Source organism: Staurois parvus, unplaced genomic scaffold (genome assembly GCF_062004578.1).
Source record: "Staurois parvus isolate SC_StPar_1 unplaced genomic scaffold, SC_StPar_1.0 ptg000223l, whole genome shotgun sequence".
Classification (NCBI taxonomy): domain Eukaryota; kingdom Metazoa; phylum Chordata; class Amphibia; order Anura; family Ranidae; genus Staurois; species Staurois parvus.
Genome location: NW_028318019.1, coordinates 672,382 through 690,967, shown reverse-complemented (window position 1 = coordinate 690,967; position 18,586 = coordinate 672,382). Strand labels below are relative to the sequence as shown.

General features: G+C 44.9%; 1 protein-coding gene across 1 annotated transcript in view; it reads right to left on the bottom strand.

The window, feature by feature from the left end:
- The window catches only part of LOC149460644 (uncharacterized), a gene marked incomplete at its 5' end in the record, with an annotated part of 43,587 nt that extends 26,933 nt beyond the window's left edge, over positions 1–16,654 (bottom strand). The window contains one exon of the mRNA XM_089679409.1: positions 15,353–16,654. Coding sequence (XP_089535535.1) covers positions 15,353–16,654 — 1,302 coding nt within the window. The remainder of the gene's footprint in view (positions 1–15,352) is intronic.
- Between the last annotated feature and the right edge of the window lie 1,932 nt (positions 16,655–18,586).

Below are 18,586 nucleotides of genomic sequence, written 5' to 3'. Positions count from 1 at the left end.
TTTATTTAGAAGTGGGAGGCGGCGGAGCTGTCAGATGGCAGGAGGGGAGCTTTGTTTTTTCTTCGAGTCAACAATGACAACGAGTATTGTGATTGGATCATTGATGGATCTACATCAGGGGGATATTGTTCTTTATTTGTGTTTTGCCAAAAATTACTTTGAGTTTTTTTACACTACACTTTTTTTGGGGAATGAATAGGGGTGCTATGTACAGGTGAAACTCGAAAAATGAGAATATGGTGCAAAAGTTGATTTATTTCAGTGCAGCAACTTAAAAGGTGAAACTAATATATGAGACTCATTCCATGCAAAGCAAGATAGTTCAAGCCGTGATTTGTCATCATTGTGATGATTATGGCTTACAGCTCATGAAAACCCCAAATCCACAATCTCAGAAAATGAGAATATTCCATGCAATCAATAAAACAAGGATTGTTCATAGAACAATATCCGACCTCTGAAAAGTAGAAGCTGCATATGTACTCAGTACTTGGTTTGGGCCCCTTTTGCAGCAATTACTGCCTCAATGCGGCGTGGCATGGAAGATATCAGCCTGTGGCACTGTTGAGGTGTTATGGAAGACCAGGATGCTTCAATAGCGGCCTTCAGCTCTTCTGCATTGTTCGGTCTCATGTCTCATCTTTCTCTTGGCAATGCCCCATAGATTCTCTATGGGGTTCAGGTCAGGCGAGTTTGCTGGCCAATCAAGCACAGTAATCCCACGGTCATTGAACCAGGTTTTGGTGCTTTTGACAGTGTGGGCGGAGCCAAGTCCTGCTGGAAAATGAAGTCAGCATTCCCATAAAGCTCATCTGCGGAAGGAAGCATGAAGTGCTCCAAAATCTCCTGGTAGACGGCTGCGTTGACCCTGGACTTAATGAAGCACAGTGGACCAACACCAGCAGATGACATGGCTCCCCAAATCAACACAGACTGTGGAAACTTCACACTGGACTTCTAGCATCTTGCAGTGTGTGCCTCTCCATTCTTCCTCCATACTCGGGGTCCTTGGGCCTCTCCATTCTTCCTCCATACTCGGGGTCCTTGGGCCTCTCCATTCTTCCTCCATACTCGGGGTCCTTGGGCCTCTCATTCTTCCTCCATACTCGGGGTCCTTGGGCCTCTCCATTCTTCCTCCATACTCAGGGTCCTTGGGCCTCTCCATTCTTCCTCCATACTCGGGGTCCTTGGGCCTCTCCATTCTTCCTCCATACTCGAGGTCCTTGTGCCTCTCCATTCTTCCTCCATACTCGAGGTCCTTGGGCCTCTCCATTCTTCCTCCATACTCGGGGTCCTCGGGCCTCTCCATTCTTCCTCCATACTCAGGGTCCTTGGGCCTCTCCATTCTTCCTCCATACTCGGGGTCCTTGGGCCTCTCCATTCTTCCTCCATACTCGGGGTCCTTGGTTTCCAAATGACATGCAGAAGTTGCTCTCATCAGAAAAGAGGACTTTGGACCACTGAGCAGCAGGCCAGGTCTGTTTTTCTTTAGCCCAGATAAGACACTTCTGACGTTGTTTGTTGTTCAGGAGCGGCTTGACAAGAGGAATACGACATTTGAAGCCCATGTCCAGGATCCGTCTGTGTGTGGTGGCTCTTGATACACTGACTCCAGCTTCAGTCCATTCCTTGTGAAAGCCCCCAATACTTTTGAATGGCCTTTTCCTGACAATCCTCTCCAGGCTGCGGTCATTCCTGCTGCTTGTGCACCTTTTTCTTCCACATAACTTTCTATTAATGTGCTTTGATACAGCACTTTGGGAACATCCAACTTCTTCTGCAATTACCTTTTGAGGCTTTCCCTCCTTATGGAGGGTGTCAGTGATGGTGTCAGGTCACCAGTCTTTCCCATGATTGTGATTCCTACTGAACCAGACTGAGAGACCATTTAAAGGCTCAGGAACCCTTTGCAGGTGTTATGGCTAAATGATCTGATTAGAGTGGGACACTTTGAGCCGAGATTATTCCACCTTTTCACAATATTCTCATTTTCTGAGATTGTGGATTTGGGGTTTTCATGAGCTGTAAGCCATAATCATCACAATGATGACAAATCACGGCTGGAACTATCTTGCTTTGCATGTAATGAGTCTATCTCATATATTAGTTTCACCTTTTTAGTTGCTGCACTGAAATCAATGAACTTTTGCACCATATTCTCATTTTTGTCAGAAAGAGATGCTTAGTGAGCGCTATCCCAAAAAGGGTTAATTATACAAGCTGCTGAAACACCAAGAACAAAGGTAACCAAAAAACCTCCAGAAATGTATGAGTCAGGAATATGCAGGTGCAGCGCTCAGAAGTAATAAACACTTATAATATACACATCCTCTTATTATATTAACAAGTGCAAGAAAGTGATATCACCGTATGGTGATTAATAATGGTTAAATAGTCCCAAAATGAATCAGATAAAATAAGATAAAATAACAATAAAAATAAGATAAAATCGTGCGGATCTTAAACGATCACGATGACAAGTGCGTGGATATCCTTACAGTAAGCCCTTGTACCCTATGACTACGTGCTTTGCACGAAACGCGTCAGAGGCTAGAGCAACCTGACATCTGACCACCGCTGGTGGCCATCCTGAACATATGGTCAGTACTTTTATCTTATTACTTTTGTAACATTACTGATTGGAATAAAGGTACTTTACGCAGTATCACGCTATGTGGTCTCTTATTGGGCTCTCCGTGTGAGTGCCTTCATCCGCAGTGCCCATTCTGACAAGAGATGACCCATGATGGTGATACACAGTAATGGATCGTGGTATCTCTATACCAAGATGACCAGAGGGTTATCCGATGTGTGACCTGACCTGGGAACCGATGATCTACATACCTGTCTGGAGACACGATTACTCATTGCGTATTTTAAACGCACTTCTGGTGAGTGCGCATTTCATTCATTTGAAGTACACCATCTGTCACTCCCGGATCAGGATATCCACGCACTTGTCATTGTGATCGTTTAAGATCTGCACGATTTTATCTTATTTTTATTGTTATTTTATCTGATTCATTTTGGGACTATTTAACCATTATTAATCACTATACGGTGATGTCACTTTCTTGCACTTGTTAATATAATAAGAGGATGTGTATATTATAAGTGTTTATTACTACTGAGCGCTGCACCTGCATATTCCTGACTCATATTCTAATTTTTGTGAGTTTCACCTGTACTCTATACTCATTACCATTGTGGGGGGGCTGGGATCTGGGGTCCTCCTTGTTAAAGGTGGCTTCCAGATTCCAATAAGCCCCCCACCCACAGCCCCCCACAACCACTGCCCAGGGTTGTGGGGAAGGGACCCTTGTCCCCATCGACACGGGGATAAGGTGCTTTTGAGGTGGCAGAGCGCCCCTGCCTTGAAGCACCCACCCAATGTTGAGGATATGTGGCCTGGTATGGTTCAGGAGGAAGGTGGGCACTCACTAAGGGTCTGGTATTGATTTTGAAGGGGAACCCATGCCTTTTTTTTTTATTATTTTGGCATCGGGGTTCCCCTCAAAATCCAGACCTGTCACAGCTGTCAGCGGGGAACTTGGTGGCCGTCTGCTCCTTGTTTACTGGTTGTTGGGGACACTGGCGGCTGCCCTCTCCTTAACAACAAGCTATTTACAAGTGTTGCTATGGACACCAGTGGTAAATTACCCGCAGGCTTCACTACTAAAAAACAGAATGCAGCATCTTACTACATACTGGGATACGGGAAGATACCGCTTTGTGATTGGAGCCCATAGTCTCTACAAGTCCATGTTCTAGATGCTCAGTCCCACCAACCTTGTAATAGTGAGGGATGGTGTGATCTTCCTGTGTGGAATCCCGGGAATACAGAGGATGGGGACATCTCTCTGGTGGGTTCCTGGTATTAGGTGGCTCCATCATATCCTTGTGTCCTTCTGAAAACTCCTCCATCACTCCATACTCCTCATCCTCCTCTTTATACTCTTCTTTAACATCAATATTCTCATCCCCGAGGATTCCACTCTGAAAGATATAATAAAACATTCATTGTAACAAACATGCTGTGTATAAATCACAACTACCAATAATTGTCATCATCTACCTGATGATGGTGAGGGATGGTGTGACCTTCCTGTGTGGAATCCCGGGAATACAGAGGACGGGGACATCTCTCTGGTGGGTTCCCATGACTGGATCCATCTGTAGGAAACACACACACTGACTGAATCCATTGTTTCTATGTGTTTATCAGATGATGGGGGATCTAGGTGGATCCTCCGTACTGCTCTCTCCTTTACAATAAAGTCTCCTCTTACCCGGTGATGTGAGGGGCGGCTGATTGTCCATCATGACGTCCTTGTAGAGATCCTTGTGTCCTTCTAAATACTCCCACTCCTCCATGGAGAAATAGACAGTGACACCCTGACACCTTATAGGAACCTGACACACACAATGATACAGTCACCATCCAGACACATCCCTTGTCTGTTACTGGAGAATGTCCCAGAATTCCCGGCACCGCTCACCTCTCCTGTCAGCAGCTCCATCATCTTCTTGGTGACTTTTAGAATCTTCTGCATGTTGTGTCTCTCAGGGTTTAGGGAGTCACATGGAGGCACTGTGATGGTCATATGATCACCTGACTTCAGAAGAGGAAATCTCTGTATTGAGGAACCAATAGGAATATCATGTTAGAATCCCAGAATCCTCCTCACCTCTCCAGTCAGGTCTATGTTTTATTAATAGCGATCAGAGTGATATCATGTGACCTCCCAGAATCCTCCTCACCTCTCCGGTCATGTCTGTGTTTTATTAATAGAGATGACAGTGACGTCATGTGACCTCCCAGAATCCTCCTCACCTCTCCGGTCAGGTCTGTGTTTTATTAATAGAGATGAGAGTGATGTCATGTGACCTCCCAGAATCCTCCTCACCTCTCCGGTCAGGTCTGTGTTTTATTAGTAGAGATAAGAGTGATGTCATGTGACCTCCCAGAATCCTCCTCACCTCTCTGGTCAGGTCTGTGTTTTATTAATAGAGATGAGAGTGACGTCATGTGACCTCCCAGAATCCTCCTCACCTCTCCAGTCAGGTCTGTGTTTTATTAATAGAGATAAGAGTGATGTCATGTGACCTCCCAGAATCCTCCTCACCTCTCCGGTCAGCAGGTAGATGATCTCCAGGGTGAGGTTTAGTATCTTCTCAGTCATGTGACTCCGGTCCTCCTCCATCCTCATTGGTGCCATCATGTGATCTATACAGGTCTCCTTGTAGACGGATAACTTTGGGAAATGAAAGTAAGAATGATTTGGATGGTATTGGTCACACAATAATAGGATGTGGATGTGAGGGGGGAATAGGAGGGTTGCTGGACATTGAAGAACTACTCCCCCCATGGGAACACATTTAGTTTGGACTGTTTAGTGTTTTATACATTTTTGTGAACTGAAAACTCTCTTGTCCTTCCAGATCAGAAATCCCCTTTTCTCTGTTGGGTTTGTTTGGTCTCTGAACTGGTTTTGATGAGTTTTAGATCTGCAGACAAGGAATGATAAATACGATCCTTCCTATGACTTGTTTGCTCTGAGGCAGTGCTGTGAGGTCAATGTTGGCTCATCATGATGTCCAGGAAGGGGAACTTGCTGGCCAAAGTTGCTGGATAATCAGGATAATTGGCAGAACTCCGGCTGCAAGGCTCCAATCTCCAGCAGCCTGCTTACTGACAGGAGTGATGTCACTGTCACTCTCTGCAATAAGAGAAGAGATTGGATAGCAGGAGGATGGGGCTGGTGGAGTAGAGAGCTGTGGGGGAGGAGTCTGTTCTCATCTCTTCTTTGTGTGGGTAGGAGGAGGACAGCAGGGGGGAAGGGTTTAATCTCTTAGTTGCCAAGTATTCTGAAATTTCCAGGACATTGTACAGAGTGGCAGTGGATTTTTCTGGCTCTGAATTCCAGCACCGGCACTGCCAGATTCTGTGGTATGGGAAGGTATTGGACTGTCCGCCCATTAAGCATTAATGCTATGCATACAGACCTCCCCAAGGACCAAGTGTCCTTCTTTGTTCTATTTTGTGTCTTGACCAGTGAGATGGTGAGGTGAAGACTTCCTACACGTGCTGGCAGGAGTTCTTTAAGGAGGTCAGAAAAGTAAGTGAAGGTGGGGTGGGAGGACCATCAGAGACCGAGAGTTCCTATGAGCCCTAAAGCCCCCTCTTACCTCAGAGCCTTGCAGCCTGAATACCCCCTCAGAGGCCCCCACAGTCCTTCAGCCCCACTAACCTCTCAGAGTTGTTCAGCCCTATTACTTCCTAACAAGCTCCCAAAGTTCTTCAGCTACTCCTCCTCCTCAGAAGTCCCAGAGTCCTTCAGATGCAGGAAACCCTCAGAGGATCCAGAGTTCTTTAGACCCACTACTTCCTCAGAAACCCCTCAGCTCCTCTTCTTCCTTCATTTTCCTCCCTCTGACACCAACGATGGAACATATTCTTCATGGCCGGCTGGGGAATGTTTTCTTCCTCCTGAGCAGCAATGTAAGGGGCTCTATGCTCCATACTCCTGACCCCGGCACTCCATCATTGTGTTGGCTGCATAGTGTAATGATTGCCCATTGGCTGCCTGTGTAGTGTCATCATTGCCCTTTGTAGGCCATGTATGGTCAGGATGGTCCTTGTCTTGTCTATTTATTGTCAGTGCTGTTTGTTTAGAGGACCATATTACTAGAATTTATCTCCACAATGAGGAGAATGTTCCGGCCCCGGAAGTGGGGGAATGTTCTGCCCCTGAAGGGGTTCATCTGGGTTCCCACACTATATATGTGTGTATCATCATCTGCTGGAGATAAAAGACGTCACAGTGACTATGGAGGAAGAGGACGGACGTGACTATGGAGGAAGAGGACGGACGTGACTATGGAGGAAGAGGACGGACGTGACTATGGAGGAAGAGGACGGACGTGACTATGGAGGAAGAGGACGGACGTGACTATGGAGGAAGAGGACGGACGTGACTATGGAGGAAGAGGACGGACGTGACTATGGAGGAAGAGGACAGACATGACTATGGAGAAAGAGGACAGACGTGACTACGGAGGAAGAGCACAGACGTGACTACGGAGGAAGAGGATGGACATGACTACAGAGGAAGAGGACGGACATGACTACGAAGGAAGAGGACGGACGTGAGTATGGAGGAAGAGGACAGACATGACAGGGGGGTTACTGGGTGTAAATAGGAAATAACATCTTATTACCTCCTCTGCTGCCACTTCTGTTAACCTCTATTTTATACTTCAAAACCACCTGGAACTTCCTGCCTGACATCACTTCCTGTCTTTACCTGACATCACTTCCTGTCTGTCTTCCATAGAGAAGTCCTGTCTGGGAAGAAGTGAGATCCCCACCTTCTGGAATTCAGAGGAACTGCAGCCCCAAGAAACATCTGTAAGGCTCTGTTCACAGCTTTGTAGTTTGCTTTTTGTTCTTTTTGCAGTGCTTTTAGCAGTTCATTTTGAGTTTTTTATGAGTTTTTGATATGTTTGTAATGGAGAATGTCACCAGCACACCGAGGATCACCAATATGGGGCCAAAAGGTTTAATGAACGATCACATAGTTACAGCAAGGCAATGTTTCAGAGTCTCGCAGGAAGCCTTCATCAGGCATGTGACGGAGGAGTCATGCGAGTCTCCAAAGCATTGCCTTGCTGTAACTATGTGATCATTTGTTAAAACTTTTGGCCCCATATTGGTGATCCTCGGTGTGCTGGTGACATTCTCCCTCGCTGATTCTGTTTGGTTCCAGGCGACGGTCGCTGCAGCACCCACTTATACGCACAGCCATTTTTAATGCAGGAACAAGTGTGTTTGGATTGTACACTTGCACTTTTTATACGTCTTTGATACCTTTGTGGCGCATTTTGCATTTTTTTCAGTTTTCAAAGTGGATTTTTTTTTTCCTGGGCAGAATAAAAATGCAAAAATGCACAACCATGCAATTCAAGAGATTCTCCATTGAACTCTATTGTAGCAAAAATGCTGCTTTTTGCTTTTAAAAAAGTCCCGGACCCTTTCCAAAAACACAGCAACTCAAAAAAGCCTAAATGTGAACATGTCCCATAGGAAACCATGTTAAGTGGACTGCAGTGGGTTTTTTGTAAAAAGCAAAAAGCACTAAAAAACGCATTGGTGTGAATGGAGCCTGAATAATCATTCCTGTAAATTATCTGCCTTACACGGCTACCAGGGAAATTCATATATAACACAAGATAAGGAAGAACAAATCATTCTAGTTCTTATGGAATCAACACTTTAACAAAGATATTTTATTACATATAGAAAACAGATTAAAACAGATTCCCTCTGAAATCAATCTTTTTGGTGAAGAAATTGCAAAAATATTCTTTAAAGTATAAAAATATAAATCAAACCTCTCATAATGAAGATGTCAGACATAAATGACAAGGATGTAATGGTCACAGAGGAATGGTGGTGGAGATCTCTCAAAGTAAGAACACTTCCTTGAATGGTTCTATAAATAAAGAATGAATCCTGGAGGGAATAAAGCTGTAAAGCAATAAATAATATATAAACTGGGCCATCCACTTCATCCATAAAGACATTGTGATTGAAGATCTTCTAGATCACATAGAAGGAGGACTCATCCATGATTTCATACATTTGTTTGGAAGGATAGAACAATCCTCAGAAGGGAACATGTAGGATGACAGGAAAGGCTCCTGACTGGTGAGATCCTCCAAACATAATGATGACATCCATGAACTGGAGCGAGCTCGTTGGGGTGATAAAGCCAATCTGGAAACACTGTGTAGACGTTCTCCAAGAACTCAGCACACTCCAGGTGTGGAGAAAGTCTCCAGGTGGGATTAGCCTGTCATTTATCATAGATACAAACACACTGTAACCGGGATGGATCACTCTGCCATTTGCTCTCTTTTTTAGTCTGCTGGCATAGCTGTGTCCAAATTCGATAGATCTGTACCTATGATCCACTGTGCTTTATTTCTCCTCCCGAGACCGACACTTCCTATCCTCCATCCTACAGCCATCATACTACACTGCAGTGTGGATGGGAAGAATACTCTCCATGGTGCAATGATAGAAACTGACCAGAATTCCTGGACACCAAAACACCAATCATATGAATGTGGAACTCTTTGGCGTAATCCTCTTTGGACATACTGCAAAAAGTTCTGCAATGTCTTCTCTTCTCACCTTGGAACTCCTATCTGAAGATATCCACCTGTAAACTTGTACACAAAGGGCATTTGCTCTGTCAAAGATCTGCTGAACAACACTTACATAAGAACGTTTCAGGATCTCAGCCTCATTTATTTTCAGGACCAGAAAGACTTCTACAAATTCCTCAGAATTAGACATATGCTACCTCACCTGCACTGGTGTGAGAACAGTCAGCCCATGGGCCTCATAACACTCTTCAACAGCTCTACACCTTCCAGCTCCCATCTCTCTACCTTCTACCACCCACTCCAAAAACAAACTCATACGTCCAAACTCCCAATGATGGGATTCTGGAAAATCGGAATGCTAATTCTCTATCTTTTGGAAAAAAAAACTATATTTTCTCATTTCTGTTATAAAAAATATCCAATAAACTCAAATTTTGTCATAAATTTAGGCCAACATGTATTTTGCTATATGTCTTTGGTAAAAAAAAAATCTCAATAACTGCATAATAATTGGTTTGTGTGAAAGTTATATCATCTACAAACTATGGGATAGATAATGGAATTTACACAGCTTTTACTTTCTGACTGCCCATCACATTTCTTGAGGTGCTAAAATACCAGGATAGTACAAACACCCTCAAATGACCCCTTTTTGGAAAGAAGACACCCTAAGCTATCTGCTGAGAGGCATGTTGAGTCCATGAAAGATTTATTTTGCTCACACAAGCCATGGGTATATGTGGAATTAGACCCCAAATACATTCTGCTACATCAACCAAGTATGGGGGTACCACATGTGAGAGACTTTTTGGGAGCCTAGCTACGTACAGGGGTGTGAAATCCAATGACCACTTTGAAAGGTGCATAACTTCCTCATTTCACTTCCTCACTACCTATCACAGTTTCGGATGCCCTGAAATACCAGGATAGCACCAACCCCCCCTCCCCAAATCACAGGTCTGATATACAGGTCTGACCCCATATCTGGCCAGCTTATTGGAGAGAAATAGTTTGAATGCAAGGTGGCCTAAAAAATGAATGAGGGACTCAGCAACACAGATTTTTTTTGTGGGGAGTATAGACATCTGCAGATGTTTGGTTAAGGTGATTTACAAGGGGACGAATTTTGTGGAGCCGGTCAAATTCAGGGTCACCCCGAGGATGACAGATTGTATTGTCATTGAAATGCATAAAACACATTATACTCTCATATCTATGCCTGGCCATGGCAGCAGAGAACACGGCATATGATGAATCAGGTCTGTGGACCAATACAACTGCAATTCATTTTTCTTAGTAATGCCCATGTGGAGGGTTAGGCCCAAAAAAACCTTAAATTCAGAAACTATAATAGGTTTCCATGCGAACGGTCTGGCAAGGTTTGAATTCGGGTTGGTGGTGATAAACTGTTGTGCATATAAAATGCTTTGATCCGCAATCAATTCATACAGATCTTCTGTGAAAAACAGCTCTAAAAAATCAACGGGAGGAGTTAAATTTGCTGTGTCCACCTGAATTCCGGGTTGGGCAGTGAATGGGGGAAGTACGGGTGCTGCAGAATTTGTGGGCTGCCAATCGGGATTTGCAAGCACACCCGGAAGGATACTAGGAGCTCTATGGGCCTGTGTGCAAATTTTTGGTAGCTGCGGGACAATACTTGTATGCACCACTGCACCAGCTTGTACTGCACTTATGGAACTTACCATGTCACCAAGTGATACTGCAGTGCTGGTATGTGAAAGACCAGGATGTACTAGGCCGCTGGTGATTGCCATTTCACCAAAAGGTAGCGTGGCACTAGTACTGGCACTCTGCTTCATATGAGAGTCATCATGAGATTGTAACACCTCAGCAACCTGGGAATGGGGTCGGGTATGCCTGACCTTAGCAGGGACCTCTTCTCCATCGTCTGAGCGATCTGTCAGGGTACCACTGTTGTCTATAGGTTCATTTTCTGAGGCTGATTTTGTCAGTGAGTCTTCCCCTTCACTCTCATCTGACATGCTCAGAATCCTGTAGGCCTCTTCACTAGAATACCTTTTGTTGGATATTTTGGCCACTAAATTTATAGGTACCTAGTGCGATTCATAGGAAAAAGAGCACCTGGATGTCAGGGACTGCTTGAACCGCTACAAAAAAATTTATTTGCAAGTGCAAGCAGAGATCAGGCCTGATTCTGCAAACACTACGGTTTTGTGTGCAATGTATGAAGTGACAGTTACTGACACTGCACTTGCTGGGGGAGAATGGGGGTTAAGTGTAGTGGATAAACTCAGGTGCTGGCAGGTGCCGGGGCTGATCCCGCTAACGCTGCATTTTTGGGGACACTATACTAATGTGAATGCTGGTATAGTGCTGACCTGATCAAAGATATTGATCCATTCAGACACTATACTAGCAATGGAGGTTTATTGTGTATGAGCATGTTCCTGGCAATCAAGGGGTTAAATGTGATGACTGATGTAGTGACGGGCAATCTGACACTATCTGGGAGGGATGCTAACTGACACTAACGCTATGTGAAGTCGCTGGTGACACTAATACAGTGATCAGCAAAAAATCTGTACACTGTACTAATGACGATCAAGGGCTTAAAATGAGTCCTTAATGTGATTTTACTGTGTGTGTAGTGCGTGGATCTGCTTTCTTTTCTCTCTGGGACGGAATGCGCCCAGAGAGAGATTTCATCATTTCCTGTACCTGTGTAATGTAAACACAGGTACAGGAAGATCTCTGATAGAGCAGAGATCGATCATTAGATCCAGGCCGATCATCACTGGCCTGAACATGATGATTGATCGGTCAGGAACTGAATCACGGCAACGGCAGGTTGGTGCGTGCATGCATGCCTCTGGTCACCGCGGGAGCATGAACGATATATATATATACATATGATTTTGCACAGGGAGTCCACCCTGTAGCAGTATTTCTGCAATAGGGTGAACTTAAAGTGGTTAAGGAAAGCGCACGCTGTATTTTTATTTATTGACATTTTTGCACATTTATATGAGTATGTTTAGGTGTGGGCAGCATTGTTTTAGTTGAATTCACTGTTAAGTTGGTTTATTGATTGTTGATCACCTTTTTTTGTGTTTATAAATATGGACACAGGATGATCTCTGATTCTGTACAGGTGATCAGCAGGTCCAGGTGATCAGCAGGTCCAGGCCAGAAATCATTGGCCTGGACCTGATAATCGGCTTGTGTTGTACTGAATGACAGCACAGTCAGGGCGGTGGGCTCACACGTGTACATGTACTGTATGTGATCTGGAACAGAGGGGCTGCCCTGCCGCAGTATAAGTGTGGTGGTCGGTCCTGAACTGGTTACAGTCAGATTGTTTGCCGATGATCTTTTACTTACTTTGGTCCAACCCAACACCTCCCTGCCAGTCCTATTCTCTATACTCCATACATTTCCCTTTCCTCTGTAAAACAGAATGATAGTTTCCTTGGCCCACCCCCTACCTGGATTATTTGGGCATTCATCTCCCTCGCTCGTACAACACACTCCATGAGGCCAACTACATCCCCACTTTCCAATACTTGAGAGTCCTACTTCTGTCCTGGACTCATCTTCACCTCTCCTGGATAGGAAGGATCAGTGATGGAAAAGTGGCAATTTTACCAAAACTCCTTTACTTGTCCTGTACTCTTCCCCATCCCCACCCCCACCGATCCCCATCTCCTCCTATACTCTGAAATCTTTTTAAAATCAGGTCTTGTGATTCAACTGAGCAGACAAAGGGCCACGAATCCCAAGACATGCTATGTATATACATAAGGAACAAGGAGGTTTGGGTGTTCCAAATGTTACTAAATATTTCTTGGTGCCCAGATTACCCCACTAACCCCCCTTTACACCACAATACATGGCCCCTTATGGGCTGACTTAGAAGCATTGCTCTGTTCTCAAACTTCTCACCATTCACTCCCATGGAGTCCTCCTAAATCCAGACCTACGTCTATCAGCCTCTTGATGGGTCACACACTCTGCACCTGGAACTCTGATAAATATTCCAGCAACTTCATATCCCCTCACTTGCCTCTCTGTCCTCTTTTGGGCGATCCTAAAAAGCTCCTCAAATGGTTACAAACATTCCTAACCTGCCACCTTCCCAGGAACCCTTGGTACATCTTATGGCATTTGAAGCCCCCCAAACCTCACAGGTTACCAATTTAAATTGTCTATAAATGTTCTACTAGCGGCAAAACAAAGACTTGGAAACAAGAGCTTGGCCCCTCATGGAAGTCCATCTTGGCAAAGAAGAAAGATGCCTAATAAGAAATTCTTAGAAACCTGGGCCCCGTGTATACATTACACTCACCCCCCCATGTCCCCTGACACCTACACACTGCTATAGGCATTGAGGCCCCAGGTTTCTGGTAAGGGGGTCCCCGATGTCCTCCATCTGTTCTTCATCTTACCACCTTGTTCTATTTCCTTCCCTCTCGGCCCCCTGACCTGGGAGGCCTTGGTTACTGGGTATCTTGCCTATCCTCTGTGCAGGACCCGACTCTCACACCCAGTCCAAGAGTGTCTCCCGAATTATTGGTAACTCAAGATTTCCCCTCCCCCTCATTTTATTCTCTTCTCCTTCCCTAATTATCCTCTTGTTGTCATTCTTACAATGTGTATGGTTACTGTAAACCCGATCTTGTAACACGCCGCGCTCATTGATCTTTATATCCATCACTTGTATTCTCTGGTATGATTTACGGATGCACGCTGGAATTGTTTTCATGGGTTGGTTACTTCTGAACATTTGTACGAGTTGCACAATGTATCCTACAAAACTTTAATCATAAAAACTTACTGCAAGTGAAAGTTAGTTGGACAAATGTGAGGAGCATTTCCCCCGCCGAGATACATTGTGGCCATCATTTATTTTACACAATGATTTCCTATGATGGTCAGCTCCATCTAGTGGCCTCAATGCAGTATTTTCCTGAAATCCCTCTGTGATATGGGGGTTTGTTAGCTCCTGTGGTAGATGTTTGTAAGTGAGTCCACGTCAGTCAAGACTTGCGGTTTATCGGCACGGCAGCCCACTTTTATTAAGAAGGAAAATGAAAGTCTTTACACCATAAGGTTTCCCACGCAGGGGATTGTCCAGCTTTGTCAATACATCAGATCACTGAAAATGCTAGCTCACCTGGCTACACTTCAGCAGCACCACTGATCTGTACACTGGTCCCCCAGACTAGGACTTCTTCAGGATTACTCAGCCTTGGTTACAGCCCCTCACTACACAGGTCCACTCCTGGCCTCTACATAGGGTTCCCCAGCCCCCCTCAAGCTTGATCACTCCTCCATTGACTTCTGGACTCCCTCCACCCCCCTGGACTCACAAGCCACTTCAGGTCCCCCAGACTCTTGGAGCTGTCCTGACTTTCCCAGTCCTTGGGCAAGGAATCCCACCTCACAAGGGATGCAGTCTCCAGCAGGAACCCCCAGCTCTCCTGACAGGGTCCAGTCTCCAAATGGCAGAAGACCTGGCCTATAACAATCCTGTCCACCTATGTACTCACACAGGCTGCAGGCATCTAGCAAAGCCTGGACATGGAACTGAAGGTCTTGTCCCCACCAAGAATCTCTGGAACCTTCAAGCTCCAGGTCCCAACCCGGAACTACCAAATCCATTGACAACCTAGAACAGTTTTCTCTGCTCACAAAATACTTGTTGGAGCTTCTCAAAGAGCAGCCCGGAGGACCCTGTGTCATTGTCACAGTGGCAGGACCTCACACTTCCACACCTCCATCAGACCTCCAAGTGTTTGTGAGAGCTTCTGCTAGAACATTGGCTCCATTTTTATTCTTCTATCAATGGCCAACCCGGTCCCACACTTCATCCATGTCTTTGGGGACCTCTGATCTCCTTATCAACTGTTTCTTCCATGATGAAGATCAGCCATGGAGTATATCTGAGGTGTATATCAGGGTGTGCTTCTTCCCCACATGAGAGCTGGGATGTCCAGCAACATTCATCTAGAAGACATTTCCCACACTCAAGGCACCAATACACCTCCAGGGTTGTGTGGGACCCCTGATGTACAGGAAGACAGGACTTCAGTGAGGAAAATTTCCCTCACTCAGGACAGGAAAGTGGCTTCTCCCCCAGGTGAGATCTCTAATGTCTGTAAAAACTGGACTTGTCTGAAAAACATTTCCCTCACTCAGGAGAGGAATACGGCTTCTTCCTCGTGTGAGATCTCTGATGTCTGTAAAAACTGGACTTGTCTGAAAAACATTTCCCGCACACTGGACAGGAATATGGCTTTTCTCCTGTGTGACATCTCTGATGTATAACAAGTCCTGATTTGTATACAAAACATTTCCCGCACTCAGGACAGGAAAGTGGCTTCTCCCCAGCGTGAGATCTCTGATGTCTGTAAAGAATAGACTTGTCTGAAAAACAGTTCCCGCACTCAGGACAGGAATACGGCTTTTCCCCTGTATGACCTCTCTGATGTACAACAAGTTTTGATTTTTGTACAAAACATTTCCCACACTCAGAACAGGAATATGGCTTCATTCCCTTGTGCAGTCTCTGATGATTATAAATACTGGACTTAGCTGAAAAACATTTCCCGCACTCAGGACATGAGTATGGTTTTTCACCCGTGTGAGACCTCTGATGTTTTACAAGATCTGATTTTTGTACAAAACATTTCCCACACTCAGAACAGGAAAATGGCATCTTCCCCGTGTGAGATCTCTGATGTCTGCAAAGACTGGACTGCTGTGAAAAACATTTCCCGCACTCAAGACAAGAAAACGGATTCTCCCCTGTGTGCATTCTCAGATGTTTGTGAAGACTGGACTTCACTGAAAAACATTTCCCACACTCAGAACAGGAAAACGGCGTCTCCCCAGTGTGCATTCTCCCATGGTTGTGAAGACTGGACTTCATTGAAAAACATTTCCCACATTCAAAACAGGAAAATGGCTTTTCCCTTGTGTGAGATCTCAGATGTTTGTGAAGATTAGACTTCTCTGAAAAACATCTCCCGCACTCAGGACATGAATACGGCTTCTCTCCTGTGTGAGATCTCTGATGTGTGTAAAGATTGGACTTAGCTGAAAAACATTTCCCACACTCAGGGCAAGAATACGGCTTCTCCCCTGTGTGAGATCTTTTATGATCATCAAGTTTGGATTTATAATGGAAACACTTCCTGCACTCAGGACAGGAATATGGCTTCTCAGCTGTGTGAAGCCTTTGGTGTGTTTTAAGATTAGACTTTTGTGAAAAACATTTCCCGCACACATGACAGAAATATGGTTTTTCACCTGTGTGAGATCTTTTATGCTCATTAAGATGGAATTTAGAAGGGAAAACTTTCCCGCACTCAGTACAGGAGAAGCTCTTCCCTGTTGGAAGGCCGGCCCGGTCCCGCACAGTCTGAGGTTCCTCAGGATACGAGGAATCCGATGGTCCATCTACACTGGGTGGTGCCGGATAGACATTGGAGGGAGCCGGGTTTTCTCCTGGACTATACTGTGTGATGTCCTCATCTTCTACTTTCCAGTCTGGAGACAAAGTGAGACAATTCTCGGAGGTTTTCCTCATCTCCCGGCCATGGACTAAAATACAAAGACAAAGAGGATTACTAGACAGGAGCTGATTGGTTCCCGCAAACCAGGACTCCGCCCACATCAGGCAGCTTGGTCTCTGAGGAGCTTACAATTCCACCCTCAAGGGAACTAGGAAATGGCTCCTCTGATCTCCTACCAGGTCATTTCTTTATTCATGGACCTTAGTCAGAGAGTGAGGAAACAACCAGAACTGTCTTTTACAGGAGGGACAGTGATGAGGGGATTATAGGACGAGGGTCCCCACCCCCTCTATCACTCATCGCCATCTTCCCAACACAAGAAGTACTGCACTTCCTTATTTACTCCATGATTTAGTCATGAAGAACAGCGGGGCTGAGCCCCACCAGAGGTCAGAGAGTGAGGATGGGGGGAGAACAACCAAGATGAAGACTGGACTGATCCTGAAGACCACCATCATTGGGGTATTGGCTCCTCCCTCATTATCACTTTCTGTTTAAGGGTCCAAAGTTGGAGGATGTTATCACATTATTATCACCATGTAAAAGTCTGTGCTCCAATCACATCATCCGATATAAAATGTCCAGCTGGGAGGAAATGGGAGCAAAAGAAGTAAGGACTTTGTAATGTACAACTTATTATATCGGAAACAAAAGTTATGACTATACAGTCAGATAATGTAATGTACAACACAGAGTATATAGTGCAGGGGTCAGGAGTATGGAATGTACAACAGAGTATATAGTGCAGGGGTCAGGAGGATGTAATGTACAACATAGAGTATATAGTGCAGGGGTCAGGAGTATGTAATGTACAACATAGAGTATACAGTGCAGGGGTCAGGAGTATGTAATGTACAACATGGAGTATATAGTGCAGGGGTCAGGAGTATGTAATGTACAACAGAGTATATAGTGCAGGGGTCAGGAGTATGTAATGTACAACATAGAGTATATAGTGCAGGGGTCAGGAGTATGTAATGTACAACATAGAGTATATAGTGCAGGGGTCAGGAGTATGTAATGTACAACACAGAGTATACAGTGGAGACAATAATGATTTGACTCCCTGCAGATTTTGTAGGTTTGCTCACTTACAGAGAAATGAAGGGTCTATCATTTTTATCATAGGTGCATTTTAAATGATAGAGACAGAAAAATCCAGAAAAAACACAATCCAAATGTTATAAATGGAGTTGCAGTTCAGTGAGTAATACAAGTATTTGATCCCCTACCAACCAACAATGATTCTGGCTCCCACAGACTGGATAGGTGCTCATGTGGTCACAGATCAGTCCTGTCCATATAACAAGGTGCTCCTAATGACAACTCATTATGTGTATAAAAGACACCTGTCCACAGAATCTCTTTCTTGGGCACCACCATGGGCAAGACCAAAGAGCTGTCAAAGGATATCAAGGACATGATTGTAGACCTGCACAAGGCTGGAATGGACAAGGCCACCAGCAAGAAGCTTGGTGAGAAGGAGACAACTGTTGGAGCGATTATTCACAAATGGAAGAAATATAAAGTAACCATCAATCGTCCTCCTTGGTCTGGAGCTCCATGCAGAATGTCACCTCATGGGGTAAAGATGATCAAAAGAAAAGTGAGGGATCATCCCAGAACTACATGGGAGGAGCTTGTGAATGATGTCATTGCAGTTGGGACCACAGTCACCAAACCATTGGTAATACAATCCGCTGCCTTGGACTGAAATCCTGTAGTGCCCCCAAGGTCCCCCTCCTCAAGAAGGTACATGTACAGGACTGTCTGAAGTCTGCCAATGAACATCTAAATGATTCAGAGAAGGATTGGGAGAGAGTGCTGTGGTCAGAGGAGACCAAAATTGATCT